Raw genomic sequence first — 18,182 nt, forward strand, 5'->3', positions numbered from 1 at the left:
TCCCATTCTTAACCATTTTGTCTAGTCAAAGTTTCCCTTATAGACCCCTCAAAATCTCGGCCCATCTACGTTTCTTCTCCCAAACCAAGTTTGATATACAGACTATGGATGCCCCTATCTTGGAAGCTAGTGTCTGTCTGGCAAGCATCCCAGAACAATGAGGCAGCAGTCGTAGGGAGCAAACAATCACATTGGTAGCCATTTTTATCGTCCATACCTCTCTGGTCTTGGCTACCCTGCTTCTATGTCACCCAAGAATTTATGAAGACTCCGGTCTTCATTCTTAAGTATTGTTTGGACCTTCTCAAGGTCCTGGTCTTGAACAATGTCAAGGTCTTGGCACTGCATCTGCCATTGTAGTCTGGTCTAATGGGTTCAGACTAAGTCCTCTCTAGGCGCGTCTTCATCATCTCGAGATTGCCAAATAGCCAGCTATTTCTGATTTGGGAAATAATCCCGAAGTAACAAATCGCGTCTTCACAATCTTCAGATTCGACCTCGAAACCTCGAAACTTGAAACTCAACCTTGAGAATTTAGCTTGAGATATTTTGCTCAGCGTTAGCACGTATTTCGGTCTAGTGAAGACGCACAGGACAAATAGCTGGATATTTTGCCAAATAGTGGGATATTTTGCAAACTATCCCAAGATATCTTGGGATGACAATCCTGACCAAATATCCCGCTAATTGCTACTTCGGTCTGATGAAGACACAAATTAGCTGGATAGTTTGCGATCAGGATAGTTCAAATAGCTGGATATTTGGCAATCTCGAGATAGTGAAGACAGGCCTTCTGGTACCCCGCAGAGGTCCGTCCCTCCCGGATCATCCAGAGGAAGTTATAAATGTCATGATTGCATGCAACGACCAGCCAAGATAATAATCAAAGCGTGCCTAGCCCTCCTTGCCCTGCCTTTATAACTATTGTCTGGACACAACCATAAATTAATCATTCCCTTTTATGGACTGGTATTAATAGATGGTTCAATTAATTCCTCCTTTCCTCCCTCTCGATCTCCATAGTTTTCCCATTTCCTTGTCTCTTGTGCTCATCACTATGGTGATATAACTTGAGTGACCTTTTAACCACTTTTTAACTCTTTTGTTTTCATTCCATACACGACTAACTACAAGTGTGGATCAGTTTCTATCATATCTTATACCGGTACTACAATGTATATTGCCGTACATTAAAATATTGATGAATTCAATGACAAAGAGTTTGTGGGGACCAGAACAAAGGTTTTTTTCTTCTGAATTCCATAGAGTTGTGAAAAGAAGTCAGCCACAAATTGAATACTGTCTTTACATAGTGTTAGTTTTTATTTTATTTCATTTTATTTGTGAACTAATACTTTTTGATTTTTTTACCACAGCAGAAAGAGTTGATGCACATACATAAAACTATTTTTATGTGACACCTAATGATAATAATAATGATTGTGTGATTTGACTTGCTAACCTTGTTGATATTTTTCTCATAAATAGCAATAAAGTTTGCACTAGATAATAGCCCAACCATTAAACTTTTTTTCCAGATAGTTTGCAAGTTTTGAAGTGTGCATTATGTATTTGTAGCATGTATTTTATTCATCATACCTCTGTGTTCTGCTGTTTATGACATATATCATAACATGCAGATGAAATCATTGTGCATACATGTAATGTATTAATTGCAAAGAAGCATGTTCTAACATGCAAACAAATTATAACGTGACCTAGCTGTTCTGTCTAGAATTTTAGTAACAGTTTGTTTAAAAGAAACTTGGTTGGAAATGCAGAGGTTTTAAGGTTGAGCAGTGGCACAATGTTCTTTGACAAGATGTTTATCTACATGTGCCACTCTCAACCCGGGTGCCCTAATGGTAGAGTAACCAAAGACAAGGTATAGGAATGCCATAATGACTCGGTAGATGAGTATTTTAGAGGCAAACATTATTATTGTTATTATGAATTTCTTTCTTTCTGGTTCTTGTTACCCCAGGCGATTGAAATGTCGGACATCAGGTACCGAGATAGAGATGAGAGGGGGAAAGGAGGTCCTGTAGATCGCAGGGAAAGGGTAAGTTAACAAGCTGTGGTGGCTAGCTGCAGGTGAAATGTCAGGCAACCAGAGTATTCATCAAATCAATTCTACGATATATCCAGATATAAAGAATGCAGTATTTTATCCATTTTCTCTCATCAACCCCATTAATGCTTTTATTTTGACAATGAAAAGTGCATGATTAACCTCCAAACCCTTTTTTTAACTATCCTACATGAGACAGACCTGTCTCTCATAAGAAATTATTCATGCAAGATTCTTTATTCATATGAGTTTTGTGATTTACATAACAGACCCTTTGGAACATTTGAGTTTAATAAACTGTATTGTTTATACTAAAAAAGATGCATGAAGACGTTTTAAGTCGCTGTTAATTAAGTTTGCTGTAATCTTTTATTGTGTTCACAGAAATAATAATTTCTCACACTTTGTTTTAGTCATTTCTTTTGTTTTATCCAAGATATCTTCCAACTCATTTGCGTTATACATGTTTATCAGAGATGTTGATGTTATGTGTCTCTCAAAGATTAGATATATACAGCTAATCATTGAAAAGATCCTATTTATATTTAAAGGAAACAGTAATAGTTCCCAACTGAAAATACATATTGTGACCATGAAGTTAATGGGTTTATTTGTGATATGAAGTATTTTGTATTCACTGAGCACATTGTATGCATGACCAAGATTTAAGATTACATGCAGGATCATTGATTGACCTAGCTAATCTCATGCTAGCAGACACCTGTCTGTCATTTTATTGCTTCCATCTGCACTTTGTTTCTCTGTTTGGCAGCTTCTCAGTTTTGTGCCTGAAATCACAGAATATGTTTATTTTCAAGATTTAAAAAAAGATCATTTTTAGCATTTATTTTCAATTCCCCAGAGAAGTTTCTTAGTTTGATATTGCATTTCTTTTAATTCATTGATTTCTGTTTTGATTTGTTTATGAGTTCTTATTTTTTATCATTTCTGTTTTATTTTGCCTTTTCTGACAAATCTCATGACATAAAAAGCATTCGATGGACAAGCATGCCATACAGTATTCAAACAACACGACAGGTGGCAATACACCGTACTCTCACTCCGATTACAGCCTGGCCAGGGGCGGGACAGGGAGGGACCGCGAAAGGGACCGTGAAAGGTCCAGCGAAAGGGCCAGACCCCGGGTAAGGCATTCCGTCGCTATTAGTAGCGATGAAGTGCCGTTCTCAGACCGGGAACGCTTTAGCGAAGAAAGGAGACATTACCCTGAACGTGACCGTGAGAATGCAAGCAGAGAGAAACGACACTCCTTACCTCCCGTTAACAATTTTGACCAAATGGAACGTCCTCGCGGGAGGCCCCCTCAGTCAATGAGCCAAGGTGGGCTCAGTGGCCGATCGGGCAGTAGCGATGGACATGGAAGCACTGGGAATAAAGCTATAGATGCCATTCTCAAAAAGGGTAGTGATATTCGGGCCCAAAACAGGCAGGATCCAACCGGTCATGGCCAAACACCTAGAGATGGCCAACCTAGAGATGGCCAACCTACAGATAGAGAGAGAAAGATGGGAATTCCTAGACAGCGTCCCAGACAAGGGTCCCTACCAGCTCCTCCTATAACCGGATCCCATAGCATGCCTGCCTTTGATGACGGGCGCCCAACCAGACAAAGACATTCTGTTGGTTCTCCTAGCATGCCTGACTTCCAGGGCAGGGGCACTCCTCGACAACCTGGTGGTGGGTTCACCAGCACCCCTGCAGGAGACGACAGAAGAGACCAACGCAGACCATCTGGTGAACCGTCTTCCAGAAAACGATCGAACCGACACGATGACGCCTTAATAGACACTAGACCGCCTCAGCAGGACATTATACCGGAAGAGGACGAAGGTGTTCCACCTGACGGTAGTGATGTCCTCCGACGCACAGCGCGCAATAATAGAAAGAATAGCGGCGGCCATCTTGGTCAGTACCAAAAGTTTGATAACTCCCTAGATAGTGAGGAACCCCCTTCCCAAGCCCCCGGCCAGGATGTGAGAGGAGAAAGAGATACGGTGGAAGGTAGCTACTATAACGAGGATGCTGTATCCTCCAACAATCGTGCATCAAACTACGCTAGACCAACAGAGGTGATTGACTTGTCTTGTCGTCTCTGTTCTAGTTATAGCTCAGTTGGTCCTAAATCTAGATATCCCCCTTCTTCTTCTTCTTCTTCTTCTTGACACCCATTCTCTTCCAATAGCCCACAAGTAGACCCAGTGATTTTGACTTTCTGTAGTTGTTTGATCTGAGCTAAGAATGGATATGAAAATGGAAACATTAATATAAAATCAATAGCATATGGACCTTCATCCTTATCGTAGTGTGCATAGAAGAATTAATGTATTCATGTTCTTTGAATGCTCTTATTACAGGTATGACATAATTATCTAGCTATTCATAATTCTGTATACATGAATATACTTTACCGTTTGCTTTATACTCTTAAAATCTGAATAAGATGTATTTGAAACTATTATTATACAAATATATTTATCTATTTAAATATATACATATGTCTTTAAACATAGAGCACAGGGTATAGAGGAGTAATACAAAAATAAACTTTTTCTTTAGTAAAATTAGAAAGAGATGCATGCTTGAAACATGCTTATATTATATATATATTCCATATTCTCCGTTTCAGATCCATTCTAGCTTAGGTCAACTCAGAAAATGATGTCACAAGAATGCTTCACTCTGTTGACTACTTAGGATAAAAAAATTATCTAAACTCTGAAGTATTATGAAAAAATATGACCATGGTAGAAACATCATTTGTCCTCATAGACTGTTGTTGGAGCAATTGGTTTTAAAATTGCAGCCACAGTTTTCTTTGTATTCAATTATTTTTCCACCTTTCTTCTTGCAGATGTGAAAAGAGCAGGTACTTACTTTGTCACTGTTTATTTTTTAAATGCTTTAAATTAGGTCCACATTTTTATTCAGAATACATGAAACACAGTTATTTTTAAAATGTGAGAAAACAAATAAAATTGCAGATAATATCTTTTGGTAATTATAAAAAGAAAGTCTCCTTAACAAAATAATCCGGCGGCTTCAAGTGCACATGATGTTTGATGTGATCGAGCTGGGCATTCTTGTGATTTTATCATTCTCTCTAAGACTACTTCAACTCACCATTCGTAAAATAAGACAATTGAAGGGCAAATCACTGTATGTATGTGTGTGTGTTTGTGTTTGTGTGTGAGGGTGTATGTATGTGTGAGTAAAGACAGCGTTCTAGAGACTGGTCCAAAAGTTTAGGTTTTAAACTCATGAGTTTTAGGTTTGGTGTTTGTGTAAAGATGTGATGTCTGTCTCTTCTTCTTTCTCATATTCTCTCTTTCTCATATTCTCCCTTTTTCTAAATCTCCTTGATACTCATTATTATCTGTGGTAGTTCTGTTTGTATGGATATAGAAAAAAGCACTGGTTATTAAGAGATAGTAGATGATAAATGATTTAAGATTGAGATTATTAAAAATAGGTCTAAACATGAGCATATGCAGTATCTCAGAAAGTGAAGTAGTTATAACATAGAACTAAAAAGTTAAGTAACATCAAATCTGCTCTTTTTTGTATTAATGAATGACATATGACACATTACGATGACATCCATTTGTCATAGTTTGTAATGATCTGTCCCAAGAAAAATATCACTCAGCACCCTGATTAAGAACAGATTCAAGGAAGCTCAAATTTCACTCGAATGAAAGCCGTCATTTGCTTAGCAGCTGCATTAGACTATCGTTTGACAGCATTAAAGAAATCAGTTGCAGGCTGCAATACTTGGGGTATTCCATTCTAATCTTAATAAAATGAATGTATGTAAATGTACAGCATCATTCAATTACCATGTTAGAAAATAAGTCATTTGGAGACCAGGAAATTGTATTCTGGTGCTCTTTCTCATATTTGCACTGATAGAAGCTTAAGTGTTTTGTTAGTAAACCAAGTATCCAGAAACAAAGATTGTTCAGAATGTGAATTCTTTAGTAAAAACTTGGTAGCATAATTGTTTTGATAAAACAAAATAAGATCAGAGAGTCTCGCAGATCACTTAAGTAGATAGTTGAGTAGATTCAATATACCTCACTATGTAGCTTTTAAACCTGTAAGTTATCTTCAGAACATATGAACTAAGCAGTGTTTCATGTCACAGTTCTAGTTTAATTTTACACTTGGCAGAAATGTCTCACCTTAGATCTTTCCCTTCAAAATATGATTGTGACTGATATGATGATCCTGTAATGATAATTTGAGCTACATCAATTTGAGTGTGTGTATTGATCAGGCAGGTATGCGATGAAACTCCCCAAATGCTTACACCGACAACAAAAAAGTTGCCTCTCCTTTTGCACAGCAAAGCCATGAAATAAACCCTTGCTGGTAATGTTTGAACCACAAACACTGCGCTATCGTAAATGATAATAAATGTTTTACCCTCCATTGTTTGTGATTGTGGTGTGTCAGCATGAATGTTGCTCATCTATACCAATAGAGGGAGGTTTAATTTGACTGGAAGTACTAGTTGGCTATTAATTCAATTCAGAAAGAAGCATAACGTTTAATGCCATATGGCACCCCATGTCAGCTGTCTTGTAGTGGAGATATGATGATATTGATTCAAGACTGATTAATGTTTGAAGAAACAGCATGTAATAATATAAATTAACTCTGCTACATGTATTTCTAGTCAAAGTAGATAGCCCTCTTTTGGTCAAGATAAGTGAAGAATTTATTCCTTTAAATCGAAGAATGAGCCTTGATGTTTTTCATGTATAAAGTTGTTAATAATCTTGACACTGAAAAAAATCTATTTTCGAATCCACAAATTACAGCGTTCAACGTGATTTGTAAGGAGGATGGTGACATTTACAATAATTCAACACATCTGTAAACAATATTTAGTTTGGGGTCTATTTACCAGTAGAAATGTTGCTAAATTTATAAGATTTGTTCTGTTGAATTTAGCATAACAAAGAGAGTGATTGTTTGATGGAAGACAAGGGGCACATACCCTTTTTTGCTTGTTTTGCATGCGATTATAGATTCACTCCTTCACATCCCAAACCTTGCCCAACTTAACTTCTTTTGCTGCTTTATGTTTGATTGTTCGCATGTTTAAATTTCATTCTTCCATTTATTTTTTCCTCATGTTCTATCATCGCACAAATATATAATTTGAGTTACTCCACAAATTGTTTTCTTTCTCAATGCATCAATTATTTTGCACAGGTTTTGCTTTTTTTTTCTAAAAGCATTGATTCTTTTCTTAATTCCTAACTTTTGCAAGATTTTCTGATTTAATTTTACATTCATATGAAATGCTGAATTGAGTTTCCATGATATATAATCTTCAAGTTAATTAATTCATCCATTTGGTTTTTATTATTAATTGAATTTATTTTGGATTGATAGTGACATACCATGCAAGCAGGAATGTCTAATGTCTAACCTGTGTTTATTGGTTTCCCATTGCCCCCTGCGTGCTTCCGTAAAGGGTGCTAGTAGTAGTAGCCGTCATGAACGGCTCGATTCCGAGGACAGCGTATCATCCTCACAGCCTCTCTTGAGTCCAGGTAACACTTTAAAGCAAGCTTATGCACACTGATGACATCAATCAATCTTCACTCACTATGTTCACACTGTAGTTACATTGTGTGGTGGTGTTCCACATGGGAAATTTACACTGTGATGGTATTATATCCTCCTAGGTTGTGATGAATCACACAGAAAAGCCATTATGTGGTACCCTGTTTGATTTTCCTATGTGATGGCATTCCTTAGGGCAAATACATAATGTTTCCACACTGTGGTTTTGCTATGTGGTAGCTCCCCACACAGCAAAGTCACACTGTGGACATAATGAATTTACTATAGGGTAGCGTACCACACAGGAAGTCACATACTGAAGAAGAGAGTGATTTCTTTATGTGGAGGATGTTCTAAAAGGAAATCATGCCGTGTCCACACTGTGGTTTCTTATGTGGTGTTCCACAGTATGACTTCCTTATGTGGCAACATACCGCACAATAAAACTAAGGTGTGACATGCCGAGTGGGCTTCATTACACCCATTATGCACATTGCGTTAAGTACTGTGGACTCGTGCTTTGTGAGTCCACAGTGTGTCTACTCTTCCCATGCTCACAGTCTACCACACTGCTGTTGTTGTACCTAGCCAGTGCAAAGTCTCTAGTTTTGAGTGTGTGTTATGTTCGTTTGCTGTGACAGTAGGGTGTGTAACACCTTTAATTGATCTGTGAATTCTCTAAAGAACATATCTCCATTGTTAACTCATGCCTGAACAAGAAAGTTAAAACTGAGCTTCTTTTGAAGGGCATGGGGTGAGGAGCGGAGCATGTTCTAGTTTTCTTTTGTAACATCTAATAAGTAAGCTTTCATCATGATATGTGTGCAACAAATCCTTTCAGCAACTCTCATTCTTTCTTGATAGCCACTCTCTATACACAATCCAAGTCTCGAATATTTCTGACTTGGATTTAAACCAATAGTCATCTTCAACTATGTGACATCTACATCAACACCATAACACTGATACACATACAATACATACTCTCTATTCAACTGGCAGTTCCACTATTATTTGCTTTGGTAATTTTTATTTATGTAATTTCCTATGGTTGGAATGAAGGAAACATTTTTTTTTTTATTGCAAAGTTCCTTTTTTTTCCTTTGAATGGAAAATCTTATTTTTCCAGAGCATATTAATCAAGTCTTTGCTATGTGAAATGATGCGTAAATTGTCACTTTGATGTATATATATATTTATCACTTTGCACAAGAAATATAATACATGTATTGACATTTGTTAACATGTACAACTTTGTTTAAAACTGTTTTTCCTAAGTATGTGTTTATTGTATGTGAATAAGCATGTAACATGTTTTATGTAAAGAAAAGCACTATATAACAATGTGTGTGCATGGTTCTACTCAAGTCCATTGAATGTTGCATATCCTTGGGGTTTCATTCTGTGTTTAACCTGTTAACTACCAAATTCTCTTAGCCCCGTAGGATCAGTACATGCATCACTCAATTTCAGTACGCAATGGGTTTAAATTTTAAATCACTCTGAATAGTTGGTCTAAAATGTGTTAACCATATTTTATGATTTCAATTCAGATACAGTGTATGTTAATGACAAACATCTCAGTTTCGGGGAGCTAGGGGGGTTACTATACGTTTACTGGTACTGCTTTACGAGTTCCCAACAATACATTACCCCTAAAGTTATTTCTTCTATTAATTTAGTATTAATGGAAGCATTGAGCCCCCTTTTGGGGGAAAGGGGGGGGGGGTTCTAAGTTGGTATTAAGTTTCACCAAAACTATTTGTGCTTGTAGAGTATAGTTTTCAATAGTGTGAGTGAGTACAAGATCTGTTTTTACCTATCGGTACAAATCTTTGAAGGATATTAGTAACCTCTTTGACAACCAACCAATGCCCTGTTGAGGCAAATGAACAGTACATTGGTTCACTATTAACCATTTTACCCTTAATTCATGTGCCAGGAAGATTAATCATGATAAAGGAAGAGATTTCAATTTTGACAGATTGATTAAGGCATAAAAACCAATGCCAAGAAGGCGTAGGGGAAATTAAGATTATTTACAATGAACCTGAAGGTGGAACTAATTCTGTTAGACCTAGTTCTTGCCAAAGCATCCCAGGAGGAAGAAATCTATCCTATTTGGCATTTCTGCAAAATTACAACTTTATAAAGACCCACACTTTTCTACCACATTCAAAGGGATAAATGGAAAACAGCAGACATACTGTGCTAATCAATCAAGCAATCAATTACAAGTAAATATTCAGAATTTACTGTTCACATGAAGATGAGAGGATGAAGATATACACTTTATTCTATTTTCTCGTGGTTAAAAACAAAGGGGGTTCATGTCTTTGATAATAAGTATTTTTGATAGAGTGAGTTAGTGTTTCATCATCATTTGCTAAATGGGAAGGATATGTTAACAGTAAAGAGGGAATCCTTGAAAGAAAGAAAAAATTGCATTTTGTACCTTGCACCTTGTATGTGTCTTCACTTTATTAGCGTTTACTGTAGCTGCTTGTTTAAATGTCTGATGTCATTTTTGTGGTGTTTAACATCTCCCACATTGAACTAGATTTGAAATCAAATGCTCGAAAACTGGCATTTGGTCAATAAAGTAAAATTTTCTTCTAATTTTGCCTGAGTATTGGCTAATCTATTAATCTATTGATCCAATTTTGTTTATTAGAAGGATAATGCAGTCATAGTAATGCAAAATATGATAACTGTTTCCTTTTTTTCAAAGATAAAAGAATATAGGTCAATCAAATCAAATTTGAAGAGTTATGGGATAGCAGTTTATTATGATAAAGATTTACCACTTTTGTACTTCTTCTTTTGGGACAATCATTTTTTATAATAAATGTCAGTAGTTTTTTTCTAAGAAATTTGTAAATTTGAATGTTAATTGCAATTTAATTTATCAGTATAATTCAGTATTAATGTAATTAACAGATTATCTTTCTTTGAAGAAGGTCTACATTTTGTTTTTGTGTACATCAAACCATGCAAATTGAAATAAAAGACACCCATAGATGTATTGTTTTATATTATCTGTCTGTAAAGTTTATGTATGTATTTCAAATTATTTGAATATTTATTTATATTTTTGTACTTGCTTATATATTTCTTTAAAATAACATAAAGTGTTGGTCAGAGAAAGGGATTTGAAGAAAATACTCTGAAAATGTAGATCTAGAAAAGTAGCTCAACTAAAATAGTGCGCAGCATGTTCTGAATCAGTTCATATTATCAATTTGAATAGAGTCATACATTTTCAAAATGAAACTCTGGAAGAATTTTATTCTGATATATTCACAGATAATGAAATCAGTGATAAAATAATATTTTTTTCTGTGGATTGTTTTCTACCATCTGGTATATATCTGAAAACTATCACAAAACTCAAGCACATAAAGTATGCTTACCCTATTATCTTTACCAACACTTTGTTGACTTTATTTTGTGTAATTGTTCCCTTTTATTTGTTTTATGTTATTTTAATTTGTCTTCTCGCACAAGTGTATATAGCCTAAAATGTGATTATTAAGTAGTTTCCATTCCATGTTTTCTTCAAATGAAATTAGAAATGTGGAGAGATTTTACTTGAATCTGTTAAACTAATCATTTATCTTTGCAAATAACTACCGGGTAGTGATATTTAGAGCACTTTAACAAAAAAAAAATCAATATTTATATATTATATATATATATATATATATATCACTTAAGGTAAACTTTACTATACATTCTTCATACTTTAAATATGTCTGTCAATCTTTGTAGTTTGTTTTACAAATCAAGTTCAATTAAAAAATTGGTAAATGTTTGATTAGGAATTGTTTGGTACAGATGTATTTCTGTAAAGTCTTTAGTTGTTGAAATATGTTATTAATATACATGAAGCTCTTTTATTTCAAGATTATTGATAAACCAATTTCATGAGGTAAGTTTTGTTGACTAGGCGTATATATAGAGATATTATGAGGATGAGGTGTGATAATATGACTGTTTTATTTTGATTTCAGGGCGGTCCCCGTCTCCTAGGAGAAGAGCACCTATAAGCACTCGTGATGTATCCCCTCAGCGGTTTCCACCTTCCCACTCCCCTTCTAGCAGGAGGAGGGACAGGCATCGTGGTCCAGACTACGTTGAGTTCCATGACAGGGACATGTATGACGAGCCTTCTTACGACGACCCGTTTGGACCTGAGCGCTCTGGAGGAAGTAGTCACCGTCGCCCATCCCCAGGATGGAGGGAGCCTAGAGATTTACTTCAAGCTGGCCCTTCTCAGTCACGAGCATCAAGTAGCGAGCGGATGGACCCTGAGAGTGCCCAGTCTAGCCCACCTTCAAGGAAGCACACCGGTCGCAGATTACCCACAGTTCCAGGTGAAACCCGCGGGGGCGGCGGTGGTGGTGGTGGGGGTAGCGTCACACCTAGGCAGAGGCAGCGTCCCACTGTACCACGCAGCAGAGACCATAGTCCTATGAGGCTACCACCACCACAGCATGGTGGACGTAACAGCGGAGGGGGTAGCAAGGGGGATGTCAGACTCCAAATGGATGAGAGACCTCCTCATTATGATGTAGTGATGCGAACTCAAGACGCGCCTTCTCCAGACCAACATGTAGACCCCCGTATGCCTAATGGCTTTAGACCAGGGGGTGTGGAAAAGGGGCGTGGTCATGGAACGCAGGGACATAGCCCCCGTAGGACACCGCAGGGTGTACCTAGAGGACCTGGACGTAAACATGTGACTGATAATGGACAAGGTGGCAACGGTGGGTACTCCGATACTGAGGAGGATGAGTGGGCGTGATGTATATAGTCAATTCAATTCCTTCCACTTTTTTGACTTTTGAACATTTCAATCAAAGTATGTGACAGTGCTTCTCTTTTGAATTGCTAACTTGTGTAATTCTATATATTTGATTTATAACGTTGCAATGAATGACAGTGCCATGTAGTCTTGCAGATGAGGAGAGTTCTGAATAGCAGTAAACTTAGCCCTTTTCTTTGAGTATTCTTTAAAAAATATTGCATAGAAATTCAGAATACTTGATGTGCAAAGTACAGGTTTTGTAGATAATACTAGCTTATAAGCAAGCTGACAGAATATGTATTCTAGATCTGAAACCAGTTCTTTGGTCTTTCCATTATGATTTATATGATCCCATATTGATAATTTTTGTCATATACATATACATGTTTCATTTGAAAGTGTGTGATGGGGGTGCCGCCATCCACCCTATATGGACTTAAATACCATTACCAATTCGTTCTTTTTCTTATACTCTCTCGAGGATGATCTAAACCATTTACCCAATATGCTCAATTCCTTATGGAGCATGCATAAGACATATTGATCAGATGGGGGTATATGAAGCATATATTAACCTGTGTGTCATATAGCTTATGCTTGGAGATCATATGCATTGAAACTTAAATCTCCCATGCAATGGGGCTTCAGTGCAATTAAATATGAGTAGCTTACAAAAATCTTATATATAGATCTGTAACATACCCAGTAGATATTTGCGGTGATCGGTTTTCTCCACTTTCGGATGGTAATGGCAAATAAAATTCACACAGGCATGTAGCATATTGTAGTTATATTAATATCATATATACTATTTACAGAAAATTAATACATGTATTTAAAAGGGCCATAGAAGTGTAAGTAGCTGAATATGTAAATGAATTTTTGAGAGGTTAGTACGATTCTGATTATATCTATTATATGGGACAAAAAAATGGGCCTGCAATAATTATGTTGCATAATTTTTCAAAGTGTAAATTACATAGATGTATGAAAGATTTGTTAGGGAATGCAAATGATATAATGTACCCCTAGCTGCACAGATTAAGAACTCCTGAACAATCACAATGCACTTTGAACAAAGTAATAACATATGAGTTTCTTCCACTATCCCCACACAATCCATTTCTCTATCATTAGCTATTCTATCAGCATCATATTATGTTGTCATATCATAAATTTCTTTGTCCAATATTTTGGAGAGATTTTAATAATTGTAGGAATCTCCTATAGTAAATATTTTAGTTGTTTCCTTTATACTTGCTGAATAAGTAATAATTGAGTTTTGAATGTGTTTTTTTATAAATATTATTTCTTTGATATGCTTAATGTAAGCATTTAAGTGCCATTAGTTTGCTGTTTGTATGTCTTTTATTATTTTGCAATGGTTCAAGCCATAAGCAGGGTCTGCCATGCGTTCTACCAAGGAACCATATTATTGTTAAAACAATTATATTTCTTCCTTGCTTTTCATGTACAGTTTGTTGATGAAAAGTTGACTTTCTTCTTAGAACAATGTACATGTATATGAGGTAGTGCATTAAGAACGCATTGTTGTTTTATCAATCTATTGTACAGATATATTTATTATGCCTATCTACAGTATCATGTTATAACATGATCGTTGTGAATATATTATATATAAATATATATATAATATACATATACTTATATACATGAATTATTGCCATAGCAATTTTATAACATATCTGAACTTCTGTGTACTTTCTATTCCATGTTATGATATTGTTGCACAGTTGATAACAACAGAAGCTTTTCAGGATGTATTATACATAGCATCGTAACGCGTTCAGCACATTCCATAAGTAACAGAAACTATCAAAAATGTGCAATCGTCATTATTGTAGGAATCATTATTTGATTTTTCAACTATAACCAGAATTAGAATCATCCCATAAAGTGCATGCAAGCACAGCAATGGCTGAAAACAAACTAGAGCATGAAATATACATCGATAGTTTGGGTCGTGTGAACCAATATAAACTGGTTTATTGCAGTTAAGCTTCGCTCGAACTGCCGCTGGGAGTGGTTTTCAACTGGGCATGTATAGTTGGAACCTTCCCCCACCCAATCAAGTAATTGTCATGTATTTGTAGTATAGAATGTAAACATTAAGTAGCGGTCTAGTAACAAACTCTAACCAGTTTTATATTGGTTATGACGTGAAGTCGGTTTTGCAACAATATTTTTTTGTTTGTCTCACTTTGCTCAGCAGTTTGATGTATGGTATCTATAACGATATTAGCCATGTCATAAAAGATGTTTCACAACTTTGAACAATAATCATGTTATCCCAAGTCTTTATGAACACAGCAAGTGAACTATTCAGTGATTGCGTGCAAATGTTTACTCTCATTAGGTAACATACAATGATATTGTAGTCAGTTACTCATGTATATATTGAATCATGTATAGGTGTGTGCAATTTTCAGTCTTTAACTTCATAGCGATCGAGAAAGAGAAGAGACGATAGATTCCTAGTTTTTGGATATTTTCAATTCTCAGTTTATCTGAATGATTTAAGTGCCTACATAATTGTAGAGCTTTATATGTTTTATGTGACTGGTAGGATAAAGGGGGGACGTGGGGTATCTCCCTCCCCCCTTCTCTACTGGTCTCGGGTGCTTCATTATTTGCCATGGCAGGTTTTTTAAGCCAATGTTGAGTATCGTATGCAGTAGATTTTCTGTTCTTCTTTGCAAGGGATTGTATCTTTCTATACATGCAATTCTGAGATCACCTCCCCTTTACTGATGTTCTTTTGTTTTTAGACCGACAGACCTGAGCAACATTGTTTCAGAATTATTTCTGAGTTGTCTAGTGATGATTTGGAAAGGGATGGATTTTTATTACCAGTAAAGGGTCTCAGTTTTACCCTGCTACGTATTTGTCATTGTGTACCTCAGATTGTATCAAATCTTGTTTATTTTTACTTGTGATTCAGGTCATTTTACTCTCAATGTATATGCTTCTTTTTTTGTACAATGTGGGCAACTGTATAAAAGTAAATGGAAACAAGTCATAAAAGAGAAATTGTAACCATGGAATTACTAATTAGTCTCATATTTACGACCAATTACACATCCTACCTATGTTTTTGACTTCACAACTGAGAGCTTTGAATTGACAAGTTATAAACTAATTTGAGCAATTTTTTCGAGAACAAATCTAACTAATTTTACCCTCTTTAAATTTGACTTTTAAAAGCAAAGTAAAATATGTACATAATGTCTGTTAGATAATGATGTATTCTTCCATAATTATGTTAATATCTACTATAAAATGCATGGGCATATTGTTACCCAAAATATTGGTTTTGAATGCTATTGTACTCACATGAAATACTTTTTATATAATCTGAATGATATTAGTGAAAAAAGCATATAGAAATGAGTATTTGTATGTCAAGTTATTTGTTTAATGTATTTGGAGTATTGTGCTATAATATTCCTCTTTAGTGCCATAAGTACACATTACATGCACTACGAGAGGTACCATTTTTTGTATGGAATGATCATAGTCAAGGCATTATGAGCTACTTCTAGATAGCGTTACCAGTCTTGATGAAACCATTCCAAGCACTCTGTATAATATCATATCTGATCTGCATACCATCATTCCTATATAACTTATTGTGTACCTGGCAGGTTTCTTACCCAAACAAAGTCTATACAAGACTTGTGGAATCATACAATACAATACGTAATGTTTGTTGTAGGGGTATTCAACATCACTCCCCCATCCTCTCTGATCCTATTTAGCTTGGGCACATTTTCTACATGTATAGCAGATTCATGTGTCGACTTTTGTCAACATTTATCATTTTTTTGTTGATTTACAAAGAAATATCAAGTCTAACTATGCAAAATACTGTTATGTTCTGCTGCTTTTATTGTAAACAAATTATTAGGTTGATGAGTTAGGTTTTCTTTTTGCTTTTTTAGAGTTCAAAGTAGTTATAATTTTTACTTGCTTGAGTAGATAGGAATTTTTAAATGTGTTTTTTATTTTATTTATTCTGTACTGAAATCAACACCCTATATGTCCAACAGGCACATGTACAGAAACGTTACTCTAGTAAATAAAATAAATACTCTTGTAAATCAGTTAATCAATTGCATAGTGTATACAACCATAACCAGTTTTCGCTTTTTATCTTTCACTCTGTTACCTTTCTTTCAAAACACTCAACAATTTTGTATTCCAATGTTTGAAGACGGTTGATTGGGTCAGTGGTTTGGCACAAGAATGGGGAGGAGGAGGAAAGCATCCAATGGTTGTCATGACAGCAGAGGATGTATTCTCACAGAAAACTTTGTACATAGATGTGGGCAGCACCGTGACCCTGCTGGCGGCCTGGCCTGGGCAGCTATTGGATGCGAAAGATCTCCTTCTGATGCCAAGCCTCTGCTTCCAAATTTGATGGAGGGGTAGATCATATACAATCACTAGGCCAGCATTGGACATATCCTCTTGTATGTTGGTATGGTTTTTTGAGAGAGTAGGGTTGGGCACCAGACAAAGTGGAAGTGTCCTGAAAAAGAGGATTCCATATGAAAATTGATTAGAGGGAGGGGAAGTTACTAAAACTAACAAACCAGACATGTTTCTCAAGTAATATCCTTGACATTTATAAAGCTGGCATTACAGTTCCCATAACTTACTGCTATGGATCCAAATGATTTGGTTAAAGCTTTATTAATTTCACATTGGAAGGACTGAAAGAAATTGTAGGAAACTCTCCTTCCCTGCTGAATCATTAATTTTATATGATTGCAACATGAAATCAAAACAAACATGAAGTATACATTGGTAAGCTATTAACCCATCTCTAGAAAACAAGGCGATATCAAAATCATAAAGGGTAGCAAGTAGCACCCCCTCCCTCCATGCATTAGTGGTGTAATCTTCATTCAAGTGAAATTTGATATGCATGATGCATTGTGAAGAACATATCTGAACCGTATGACGAAAATGTTTGAGATGTTTATTGTGCAGATTGGTGATTTGCACTTGCATTTCAAGATGCTAAGTTTATGCAGTGGTTATAAATAAGGGGGAAGGAAAAAAAGTGTTTGATCTACAGCATATCCGAGGGACAGAGGTCTCAAGGTTGCTTGTATCATTCTTTTTGTTTTCATTTTTTTTTCTTTCATTGATTATTAGTAGAAATGTATGAGCTTTAGAAGAGTTTTTCTATTTCTTTTGGGTAGTTTTTCCCCGAGATGTATGAATTCACTTATTGTAATTATACTTTCTTTTCTTTATTTACTGCTTTCATTATCGAGAACATCTGCAGAATTTTTGTTCTTACTCAGTTTGCGATCAAATTATTTGATTTGTTGAGTGAAATAAATAATATGCCAATTTGCACAATTATGAAATATATTTCCTGTGACTGACTTCTCCTTCATTGTGTGATCTTAATTGATATAAGTGCCGACATTTCCAGATTTCCTTTTCTTATCCATGTCTTAATTGGCTGCCATGTTCTTCAGATCAAATAGGATGACGTCATGATTTATAGGTCTTGAATCACTATAGATTATCAAAGGTATAGTAACTCAATATTGGAAAGTTTTGTCCGTCAAAAAAACACTCAAGTTAAACATATTTTCTTGATCTAATGCTGATGTTGGCGACTGCTTAATTTAATTTTCTTAAAGGTAAAGACCAGTTATGGTC

General features: G+C 35.7%; 1 protein-coding gene across 20 annotated transcripts in view; it reads left to right on the forward strand.

Moving 5' to 3' along the window:
- Positions 1–17,885, forward strand: part of LOC574743 (non L-type Cav channel) — a 189,830-nt gene extending 171,945 nt beyond the window's left edge. For 16 of the 20 annotated variants that reach the window (XM_030997790.1, XM_030997791.1, XM_030997800.1 and 13 more), the window contains 4 exons: positions 1,985–2,062; positions 3,064–4,161; positions 7,578–7,656; positions 11,683–17,885. In XM_030997790.1, coding sequence (XP_030853650.1) covers positions 1,985–2,062; positions 3,064–4,161; positions 7,578–7,656; positions 11,683–12,476 — 2,049 coding nt within the window. In that variant the 3' untranslated portion in view covers positions 12,477–17,885. The remainder of the gene's footprint in view (positions 1–1,984; positions 2,063–3,063; positions 4,162–7,577; positions 7,657–11,682) is intronic. The other 4 variants (XM_030997803.1, XM_030997804.1, XM_030997805.1 and 1 more) reach the window with 2 other exon arrangements.
- The last annotated feature ends 297 nt before the right edge of the window (positions 17,886–18,182 follow it).

The sequence above is a fragment of the Strongylocentrotus purpuratus genome, unplaced genomic scaffold (assembly GCF_000002235.5).
Source record: "Strongylocentrotus purpuratus isolate Spur 01 unplaced genomic scaffold, Spur_5.0 spur5_scaffold_4, whole genome shotgun sequence".
Classification (NCBI taxonomy): domain Eukaryota; kingdom Metazoa; phylum Echinodermata; class Echinoidea; order Camarodonta; family Strongylocentrotidae; genus Strongylocentrotus; species Strongylocentrotus purpuratus.